The following is an 11,909-nucleotide window of genomic DNA, read 5'->3' on the forward strand; positions in this document are numbered from 1 at the left end:
CGGGACATAAGCCAGCAGAATGGAGCAAATAGTTAGCACTCGCAGAATTCTGGTACAACACGAATCATCACTCAGCTATAGGTATGACACCTTTCAAAGCCCTGTACGGCTATGAACCACCGCAACCAACTTTCGAGTTAATTGCACATACTAAGCTGGATTCAGTGGACCAGGTCCTGCGAGAGAGACAATTGATGATTAAGGTCTTACAAGACAACCTTAAAAATGCTCAGAATCGTATGAAACACTACGCTGATAGCAAAAAGACAGAAAGGAGCTTCGAGGTGGGAGATTGGGTATTTTTGAAATTGCAACCTTATCGACAAACATCAGTGGCAGTTAGGAAGAACATCAAGCTTTCAGCAAGATCCTTTGGTCCTTATGAGGTGATTCGGAAGATCGGGCAAGTTGCGTATGAGCTTCGTCTTCCTTAAAGGTCAAAGATCCACCCGGTATTTCATGTTTCACTGTTGAAGAAGAAGGTGGGTGAGAAAGTTTTTCCCTCCAAAGATCCTCCTTATTGCACCAGTGATGGGCAAATTTTGACAGAACCCATGGCTATTTTGGATCGACGCATGGTAATAAGAGGAAACAAAGCCCTAGCTTAAGTTTTGATTCAGTGGGCAAATCTTTCACCAGATGAAGCAACGTGGGAAGATTATCCGGTCATCAAGTCACAATTTCCGAACTTCGATGCTTGAATGGGGAAGAAGATTTTTAAAGGGGAACGGAATTGTGACGAACAGAGTAAAAATCATATTTTTAGGTTTGCTATTCAATTGGGAATTTCTAATTCAGATTTCGGGTCAGGGAAGCGGGTATCCGCATTTAGTCTGTCTGGGCCTTTATGTTAGCCCATTTATATTCTTTTAGTTATGACCTAAAGCCCATGGCACGTGTAGTCATCTGATAGGGCGTATGCTAGAGGAGGAAAACATTGTCCTTATATTGCATTGTTACAGAATTGCAGAGTATGCTTCTGATGAATGAAAATTCCTATTGTCTTTCTTTTATTTCCTTTTCTATTTATTATATAAAAATCACCAAAAATAGTTCAGTTCTTCACATGAAATATGGTGGGTGAAATAGTCCTGCCAACTGATACCAACATGGAAACATGGTTGTTCAAGTCTCATGAAAAATCAAGAAAAAAGTACAATGTTAAGCAGAGTGGGGCAGAACTGGACTCGGCTCCCCTCCAGTGGGGATCTCCTCCATTTCATCCAGTACACTTTTAAATGAGCAACATCTGTCCACTTTTTCAATCAATGGTCCATATTTAATTTCCTTAACTGATTGTCTAACTAGAGTTAAAAAAAAATATCTGCAAAGCAACGCAAATCAAAGGTGCATATCACTGACTCCATTCTCTGAAATTTGATATTTCAGTTGCACCCTATGGATCTTGTTCTTCTCTTTTTTGAATGATTTAAAGGAAAGATGTGTTATTTCTTAATTGTGCAAGAAACAGAGTAAAAGTCTTCTGTTAAATCAACAACAACGATTGACCCAAAAAAAAAAAAAAGGAAGTCAATCCTTCAAATTGGGGTCGTGTGAAAATGAACCAAAGCATGTAATTTGGAGGTGAAAATCCCACAAAAAACTATGAAATTTTCGTTTTCCCTCTCTGTTTCGCCATTGATTTTCTTCCATTATCAAACAACCAACAACAACAACTAAATTTAATTGCAACAAGGTAGAACTCATAAATTAGTACTCATCTTCTTCTTTTCTGAGAAAGAAATGATAAAAGCAACAATTGGAGAGATTAGGAGAGAGAATATTTTATCATGGTTAAAACATCTTTGGTTAATCAAATAGATCTGATCCGTTAGATTATTTAAGAGACATGTGGCGAAATTTTAAGGCTGTACTTGGGGAAATGGAGGGATGAAGTACTGGAGGTGAGCCAAACCGGGCAGAACTCATGACATGCAAGACACAAAGTTTTTTATTTTTCAAAATAATCAAGAAACTGTACTTTGGCTTCCAAGAGTGAAATTTAGATGGTTTACCTAACTTTATCTCTTGAAAGTCAAAAGGGAACTGTCCTCACGTACTTTTCACTTTCAATGCTGGGACTAAATTGTTCACCGCCAATAGAAAGTTCACTAGAAGGACCTAAGGCCACTTCTTCTTGTGCTTAAGCGTGTTTATACGTACTTTGATTAATTAGACTTGAACAAATGGATAAAAACCACTTAAATATTTACCTCCGTTGGAATTTTCAGTTTCATTTTGAGCAAAACAGTTATGTAGCCACCCTTATTTAATTTATATTCATTCACTGGAAAATTACAATATGTACATAGGTAAAAAAAAAAAAAAAGGCCGGCCAAAAAATAATATATATACTACTCCCTTGATTTTTTGGTGTTTTTACTTCTGTTTATAGTTTGGCTCTTTATTAGTATATGAAGTTAAAAGCATTTGTTATGAAAGGTATAACATGAAAGAAGCATGTTGGCAAATGTCTTTTTCGTTCATCATTTCAAATAATAATGTCATCTCATGTTCATAAATAGTATGTCACTATCACAGTTTAATCGTCCTTGTCCGTATGACTTTGATGGAGATTGCTACTATCAAAATGTTCTGAGATAAGTTTTATGAGTACTAATTTATATACTCCCTGTTTCAATTTATCTCAATCTTTTCTAAGCATGAAGATCAAACTTAATAACTTTGATCATAAATTTTGAAATAGATTTTTAAGTTTATAAAAATAAAATTTATATATTTAGAAACTACATAAAAAGTATCATAAGTCATGATAATTTATAATTCAAATAACTTAGAAAAAATATAGGAAAACGTGATCAAAAAATTACATCGCAGACCCCAAATAGTAATAGATTCACGTAAATTGAAATACTGGGAGTATTAGACATTTTCAGCTTAGGAGTAAATCAACACATGCCGCACAGATAACAAAATAAAAAAGGCAGATTACATTTTATGAATTTGTATTCGATTTATTTAAACATTCGAACTATAACCTGTTTTTATTGAACTGAACGCTTCTAGTTCATATTCTAAAAAAGTTTATGCAGGTGTTTTTAAGGTTATTATTAGATGGATTGATCACATAAAATATGTCTATTTTTTTTATTATATGTATCAGCATCAATTGAAACATGTCTGATATTTTACGGCTTATTTTAAGTGATTAACTTATATAAATAAATTTTTTTTATTTTTTAAATCGAAAGTATTTAATAGAAACATTTAAAATTATGCGCAATGCAAGTACTCAAAAATAAATTTGTACTAAAAATAACATATAAACATTTGATAAGTCTCTGTTAATTCATAAAGGGCACAAATAAATATAGTAAGTTAAAAAAAAAAAAATAAGAATAGCAAAACACATTTTTCATTTTCACAATTCCAAAGTAAAATTACATATTTTTTTCAGTTTCACAAATTCATAGCAAAACAAAATTTCCCATCGACACAAATTGTAAGTCTCTCAAACCCTACCTTTTTTTCTTTCTCATTTACTCATCAATTTATGATTCTTTTCATTGCCATTTATTTTAATTTTTTTATTGTTTTAACAGTTAAATATGAAATTTTATTAAATTATTTTCAAATGGTTGATCGTAGAAATGTAATTTAGTTCAAGTTAGGGTCTTGTTTTTATATATTTGAGGATTTTTTTTTTATGTCAAGAATGAATTTTTACATTGAATGTTAGCACCATTATTGTTATTTTACTCTAAATTTGATTCATTTCATTGTAATATTTATAGGAGAGTAATGGGCTTTGTTTTTTGAAAAAAATTGTGTGAATTTTGATGCATGGCCAGTAAGCAAGATTTTAAGGAAATTGTAACTTTAACAGTTAACTTAGAATGTTTTTTTAAATACTTTTGAATGAACGAACGTCAAAATGGAATTTAGTTCAAGTTAGGGTGTTTATTTACATTTTTGTGAGGTTTTCTATGTCAAGAATGGATTTTTACATTGAATGTTAACAGCATTGTTGCTATTTTACTGTATTCTTGATTCATTTCTTTGTAATGTTTATATGAAAGTAAAGGGTGTTTTTGTTTTTTTGTTTTTAATATTTGTGGTAATTTAAGGAAAATTTTAAAAAATTGTAACTTTAAGTTACAATATTAAACTTGGTTCACAAAAGTTTTTTTCACGTCATCTTAACTTGCTTATGAAAGGAAATGTTTTTATTGTAAAACTTTTATCTGACTAGAGTGTATGAATTGTTAGTTGGTTCCAGTTAAGGCTGGCAAAATGGTTTAAAGAAACAAGTAATCATCCAATCCGACCCACTAGATATGGGTTGGATAACCGACTTTTTAAACGTGGATCAAATATGGATATTACAACAACAACAACAACAAAAACTTACCCAGGGAAGCCCCCCACTAGTGGGGTCTAGGGAGGGTAGGATGCGCAAACCTTACTCTTACCTTTGTGAGGTAAGAGAGGTTGTTTTTGATAGACCCTCAGCTCGAAAGACAAGAAAAAATGTGACAACAGAATGAAGGATGGAATTGAGAAAAATATGACAACAGAATATCAAGAAAATAGAATAAATTATGACAAGAAAAAATGAATCAAGGAAAAAATTGAGGCACAGAATCGAGAAAAATATGACAACGGAATAACAAGGTAAAAAGCAAATGAAGCAACCGATAGTACTAACTCTAGAAGCAAAGAATCCACTCGATTACTAACTAATATTACTAATAAGGAGAATAATCGGCTAGCTACTAACCTTCTATCCTAATCCTTGACCTCCACACGTTCCTATCTAGGGTCATGTCCTCAGTTAGCTGAAGCTGTGTCATGTCTTGTCTAATCACCTCCCCCCAGTTCTTCTTCGGCAAAATATGGATGTTACCCACTAAAAAAAGGATACATGGATACCATGTATATTCATATTATCAATACCCATTTTTTTGCTTGTTATTTTTAATGAGTTCTTACTTTCTGGGAGTCTAAGCTTATTTTGGCTTTTAGCTTGTGTTCTCACTTGACTATTTCCAAAGCCATGGATAATATGGATATCCATATTATCCGTCGATTAAACCATTTTTTATCCGTGTTAAATATGGGTGGGTTGGATATGTTATTCGTTTTTGCTTAACCCGTTTTCGACCTGCCCATATCCGATCCAACCTGCCTGTTTGCCCACCTTAGTTCCATTTAGAGGATTAGTTAGTATATTGAATTGAGATATTGAGTTTTTGGGAGAATGGTTGTCCAAAAAGTTTGTCCGGTATTGTTGTATAGTTATGGTTGATATGTGCTATCAGATTCCGCAATTTTGGAATAAAATTTTGTGCTTATAAATTGCTAGCAATTGATCACAATGTTAGGTGAGGTTAGGTGATATATTTTAGGTGTTGGGTTTGACTTTTTCTTTTGGGTGGTTGTTTTGTGTGACTAATGGGATTTGAACTTTCAGGCATGTGAAGATTGCTTTCTGGAACCAGAGGATGCTCAAGGAATTGGTTTCTGCCTAGTGCGTAACCTTTGAGTTGAGCAACTTTTGTGAAAATGGGAACCCCTTACCGCAGGTTCATAGACAATAGTTGCATGTCTCTCTAATGAATTTCAAAGTTGAGCTTATGGTTATACATATAGCTTACATCACCCGCTTTCTGTTCTTCCTATTGATACAGTGGGACTTTCAAAAGATCGAATGATAGTGCTAGACTTGTTATAACCACTATCATGGGAATGGTGTTTGGATACTTTGTTGGGATTTCTTTTCCATCTGTTTCTCTAACAAAGGTATCTTAGCTCAATACCTGCATGGTTCTTGTGGTATAAACCTATCCAGTTTTGTCATTCATTACAATCTTCGGGTGGTTTGCAGATTAATTTACCTTCAAGCCTAATATCAACTCTTGATTATGCCTTCAATGATGATCATAGACGTGCTATGGAGCGTAGTTTCCCGGAGAATCTTGGTTCTGGTAGTACTCCTTTAACACCAAAGGTATTTATTTCATTGTTGATTGATGGAATATCATTATAAGTTATAAAGACTATATCTTGTATGGAAAAAAACTTTAGGAATATCTAGTACTCCTTTAACACCAAAGGTATTTATTTCATTGTTGATTGATGGAATAACATTATAAGTTATAAAGACTATATCTTGTATGGTGGAAAAACTTTAGGTAGTTCTCATGTAGTTTACCCTATCTTGCTTTTTTTTTTTTTTTTTTTTTCTCTTTCTGGATAATTGAATTCTAGGCTTCTGTATATCAAAGGGATTTTGATTTGCTTTCTTAGACAGAGGTGCATTTGTTTTTTTGCAGTTTCTTCATTAGTCCTTACATGAACTTTTCTAGTTAAGTGATTCCACGATTCCATTGTTTTTTTTTTTGTTTTCGTTTACATAACCCAAGAAGGTTGTGTTCAGCTACTTAAGTAATTGAGTGATTCCCTTAACTTCATGTATTTCATTACTGGCTATACAAGTTAAAGTTTTTCTGCACATTCAAGATTCAAGAAACATTGGATATTTATCTTTTTCCCCCAGTACCTGCTTGCTGGTTAAGAGCGGTTAAATACTTCCTGCATTGCATCTTATGTGGTTTCTTGTTTGTGACACAAATTAGCAATTTCCATTGAAGCTGTAGAGGAATAAACTTTGGGATATGATATTTATGTATGTGTGTGTGTTTGTGTGTGTGAAATACTGAAATCAGCTTTCAGTTTCATCTCCATTTCAAATGCCTCTTCTCCCAATATATACTACTACTCACACTTGTGTCTGAAATACTGAAATCAGCTTTCAGTTTCATCTCCATTTCAGTTGTCTCTTCTCCCAATATTTATTACTACTCACACTTACCAACATAATTGTTTTATGCTTTACTATCTAGAAATATCACCACGCATAGGTTAACCCCCTCCACCCTCTCCTACAACAGTCACATCTACCACTATAACGGAATGAATTAAGATGGTGTTTCTTTGGTAAAACATTCTTGAAAGAAAATGCTTTCGATTGGGAAAAAACGTTTTGTCATATCAAATGTCAGCCTAGTTTTCAAGAAACTGAGTTATGTCACGAAAGTTCGGATTGCGGGAGTAGTAGCATGAAATTATCTAGAAACATTGAGTACTACTTGGGTCAATGGTGCATCGTTATGGTAGTATGCATGATTCATATCTGAAGGCGCCAAACTTTTCTTTGTGTTGGTCTTGTGACAAGCTTTTTTCCCTGCAGAATAAAGAGAAATTTGAGGACATAAATGCATAATACATGATTATTTTGCATTGGGAGATGGAAGTAGGATATTTGTTCTAACTTCCATGGTTGATTTAGTATCTGGAACACCTAGACATTTGTTCTGAAATATTGATGGATTGCTTTCCTTTTGCAGATATATGTCCCAACAAATCCTCGTGGTGCAGAGTCATTGCCACCAGGGATTGTGGTCTCAGAATCAGATTTTTATTTGCGAAGGTTGTGGGGTGAACCAAATGAGGTATGAAGCAAATATCTCTAATGGTATTGTTTAAAAAAAAATCAAAACTGTCTTTGTTAGTCGGTGCTTCTTCTGGATATAGTTGTGTTAAAAAAATTGTGGTATCTTCAGGATCTGACAAAAAAGCCCAAGTACTTGGTTACATTTACAGTTGGGTTGGATCAAAAGAACAACATTGACGCAGCGGTTAAAAAGGTTATAGCAATGAAGCAATCTTGATATTATAGAGATTAGAGCATTAGTGTTTATCTAAGTTGCGTGGACTCTTCACTTTCAATGCTGCACCCATGTCGGATTCTCCAAAAATACTCTACTTTTGGAGAATCCGACACGCACCTATTGAACATTTTTTAAGAGTCCGAGCAACATAGGTATTTATTTCTCTTTCCTCTTGACAGTTGACCTTGTATTCCATATGCTGAGTCTTATATTTTATACATGGATTAGTTTTCAGAGGATTTCCAAATTTTGCTTTTCCATTATGATGGTCGAACGAGTGAGTGGGATCAATTTGAATGGTCCAAGCGTGCAATTCACATCAGTGTTAGGAAGCAGACAAAATGGTAAGACTTTGAGTTTAGTTATTACCTTTTTGTATTCCAACTCCTCTGTTTTTTATCCGACATTTCAAGAATAATATGCGAGAGTGAGCTCTTAGCAATTCAGGAAGTCCCTTTTTACTAGCGTGTTTGGCTCCATGTATAGGACGTAAATGACGAGAATGTTGTTGTTTGCATACAATAACTAATCCTTTTGATTTTTGATTTACACTGATAATGTGAAACAATTCACTATCAGGTCACGAAAAATAAATACGTGTGACTTTCCATAAAAAGTGGACTTATTTTTTGGTAAGTATAAAAAGTGGACTTTGTAACCTGAAAAATAAGACAGCTACATGTTAAAACAGGTTAAAATACATTGATAGGGTAAAAGTTCTTTATATTGTCAGTGTATATAAGTTAGATCCATTCCCTTTTCATCCATAATTTGTTATTGCCTTTCTATGACAGGTGGTATGCAAAGAGGTTTTTGCATCCAGATGTTGTAGCTGCCTATGATTACATATTTATATGGGATGAAGATCTTGGAGTTGAGCACTTTAATTCAGAGAAGTAGGTGCCTTTCCATTGTTCTGTCATGATTTCTCATTCTTTTCAAATCAGTAAAGAGGTTTTTGGTGTCTTTATAATCTCCTTCCATGTGAATATCATCACCTGAATATGGCAGATATATTCAACTAGTTAAGAAACATGGTCTAGACATCTCTCAGCCTGGTCTTGAACCCAACAATGGACTCACATGGCAGATGACTAAGAGGAGGGGTGACAGAGAAGTTCACAAGTATGTTCATTGTGTTTACCCCACCCCACCCACACACACACGCGGGGATGAGGGGAAGCTTCTATCCCTCATGATAATAATTTTCCCTGATTTGGAAGAAACGACTGAAAGTTAACATCTGTTGGTGGTTACAGGGATACAGAAGAGAAACCAGGCTGGTGCAGCGATCCACATTTGCCTCCTTGTGCAGCGTACTCCCTCCCTCTCTCTCTCTCTCTCTCTCTCTAACGTATGCAAACCGCTGGGTACAATTTCACATATCTACCCCTCAATTGTTTGCTCATAACATTATTAGCTTGGTTCTGCTCTTTTCTGAGGACATGCAAATTCTAAAATAGATTATTATTCATCAATATTGATCTAAATCAGAACTTATTCGTCATGGTTAAACTCAACTAACATACCGTTTTAATCCTTTCTTTTCAGATAGTATGTAACTTTAGACTAAATGTGTGCTTTGATAAGATTCCCTTCCACCATTAATATTACTAAGCACATATTTCTGAGCTTCTTTCTGCAGGCTCCGGGATATTTATATTGTTTGGCTATTATTGGACTAGCTGTTTCTCTAATCACAAGACTGTAGAAATGATTTTTACTTTCTTTATATGTTACTCTAAAAGAAGATAAAGAGGAGAAATTTTGCACTTACCGAATAGAACAGCATGCCATTGGCTGTACCCTTTTTTTTTTTTTCTGTGTTTCACGAGATGTTAGATTGAAATTTTAGATGAATTTTCCGGAGTATGACTAGACAACCTATTTCTGCTGTGTTAGCACATGTACAATATGATCTAATTGAGTTACATGTAGAGCCTTTCCTTTCGAAAATTGATTATACAAGACTCGTCAACAAACAATTGTCAGCAACAGAATATTCCGATGCCTTTATCATTAGCTTGCAACTTATAGTTATTGTCTTGGTCCATCTTTTTATATACAGTTTTGTGGAAATAATGGCTCCTGTATTCTCTCGAGAAGCTTGGCGATGTGTTTGGCATATGATTCAGGTAGTTCTTACACTTGGTATCACTTCCATCTCCTCACACTGTCCATTTCTATAATGTTACACTAATGCTTGTACTTTGACTTGATGTTTGGTTATAGAATGATTTGGTGCATGGATGGGGATTGGATTTTGCACTAAGAAGATGTGTAGAGGTTAGTAGTTCTCCTAGATACATTCTTGATTCTTATGCAAGAATGAGAAATGACAAAATCTTTGGTAGTAGGTTCAAAGTAGTCCCTTAAGTATCAACTGAGCAGTTTTGGTCCTTTAAGTTTGCCAAAAGTGAGCACTTTTGGTCTCCGTCAAATATTTTCAAACTTTGATTGTTAAAGTTAACCGGAACTGTGGGAAAAAAAATTAATCAGAAACCCTAGAAATTTCTGTAAAATTTCAGAAACCGCAACATAAAAAACTACACCAGACACAAAAAATAGACCAAAAATTACATCAGACTCTTGAGATAGACCAAAATAACATAAACTGCAAAATTTGTACTTCCAAATGTGAGTTTTCATTAAATGTTTCTATCTTCACAGTTCCGATTAACTTTAACAATCAGATTTTGGCAATATCTATCGGAGACCAAAAGTGCTCACTTTTGGCAAACTTAAAGGACCAAAACTGCTGAAGTAATAGTTAAGGAACTATTTTGAACCTACTATCAAAGATAAGGGACCATTTTCGTTCATTTTTCTCGACTTGCCCCCACGTTAAAATTGTAAGAGAGAGAGAGCTGCACCTGGAGAATATTGATGACACCGGAGACAAGGAAATTATTAATCTTCTTCACTCTGTTAGGAGTCTTTTATTTACTAATCTGAAGTTTGGTGGATCCTTGGGTATAATCTTATTGTATCTCTTCGTTTGTGCAGCCTGCTCATGAAAAAATTGGCGTAGTCGATTCACAGTGGATTGTTCATCAAGTTATTCCTTCTCTTGGGAATCAGGTTAGTCAATTGAAATTTCAAAGAACCTATGTGGTAACTAGAGATTGGTAGTTTGTCAACTACATTTCCACATTGTAAGCAACCGGTACCATCCTGTCCAAGTTTATTATGAACTAAACTTCCATCCCATGAGAATTCAAATCTTCTCTGGCTCTTTGAGAGGATGATATCTCTATGACTGCATGTCTTTCTTAGCATGAAGTCCAGTGTTGCTTTGGCGATTATAGCAGTTGAATTCGACTGAAAAGGGTCTCGGCAACCAAACTTTAATGTTCATTTCAAAGCCAGAAACCTTATCCCACTTCTTTTTTTCTTTGATAAGTAAAATTTGAAAACCATTTTCTTTTTGTCCCTTTCTTGTTAGTCCTAGACTTATGTTAAAGGATATATGATTGTTACTTCTGCTTGCTATAAATTTGATAATTATTGCTTGTTGTCTCTCTGGCGGAAGATAACTTAGTGGCGAACTCAGAGAAATAATGCTGCTTTTGGTAGGAGTATAATCCTAAAGTTCAGCTGTTTTAGCTTCTTCACACATTGCTCTATAGATAACTAGAGCACAAAGCTCCCGCTAGTTTATTATGCGACTGACTCATTAGTTCATTTGATGATTTGTTTTACCTGCTTCATTTTTTGACACTGTTCTTGTCTTCTTGGATCACAGGGGCAGCCCGAGAATGGCAAAGCTCCATGGGAAGGGGTAAGCATATCCGTTCCATGCCTCCAATTTTGTTTGAAATATGATAGTCATTTGCCTCAGGTTCTAGTGGCTAAACTGAATGGCTTTCTATTTTCTAGGTCAGAGAGAGATGTAGAAATGAATGGGCAATGTTCCAAGATCGGTTAGCGAATGCAGATAAAGCATATTTTGCCCAGCATGGAAAAACTCGAGTATAACATGCCTCCAAATGTCTTGTACATTGCTTCTTTCGTCTAGTTTCTCTTCTTCTTTTTTCTGTTTCTAGGGGTGTGCCTATTCTTTTTCTCAGTGTCTGTTCTTTTTATCATCTTTTCTTTCAATATTAGAGTAGTGAAATGCTATGTAGCTAGTGAACGCTAAACCATTAGATATTGGAAGGTTTCTTGTGCATATAGATGATACACAAGGTTTATAGTCAATGTTTTCTGCACTTA

At 34.6% G+C, this 11,909-nt stretch overlaps 1 protein-coding gene across 2 annotated transcripts; it reads left to right on the top strand.

Annotated features, from left to right (window-relative positions):
• The first annotated feature begins 3,326 nt into the window (after positions 1-3,326).
• LOC132600401 (uncharacterized) lies at positions 3,327-11,909 on the top strand. 2 transcript variants are annotated; one of them, XM_060313540.1, is made up of 15 exons: positions 3,327-3,463; positions 5,435-5,546; positions 5,652-5,763; positions 5,849-5,971; positions 7,371-7,475; positions 7,587-7,670; positions 7,923-8,038; positions 8,489-8,590; positions 8,706-8,819; positions 8,954-9,010; positions 9,763-9,829; positions 9,927-9,980; positions 10,701-10,775; positions 11,440-11,475; positions 11,574-11,909. In XM_060313540.1, exons 2-15 carry the CDS (start codon positions 5,527-5,529, stop codon positions 11,670-11,672), a joined length of 1,164 nt encoding a protein of 387 aa, XP_060169523.1. In that variant the 5' UTR covers positions 3,327-3,463; positions 5,435-5,526; the 3' UTR covers positions 11,673-11,909. The 2 variants fall into 2 exon arrangements, with proteins under 2 accessions (XP_060169523.1, XP_060169524.1); XM_060313541.1 differs by lacking the exon at positions 3,327-3,463 and adding an exon at positions 4,461-5,345.

The sequence above is a fragment of the Lycium barbarum genome, chromosome 6 (genome assembly GCF_019175385.1).
Source record: "Lycium barbarum isolate Lr01 chromosome 6, ASM1917538v2, whole genome shotgun sequence".
Lineage (NCBI taxonomy): Eukaryota > Viridiplantae > Streptophyta > Magnoliopsida > Solanales > Solanaceae > Lycium > Lycium barbarum.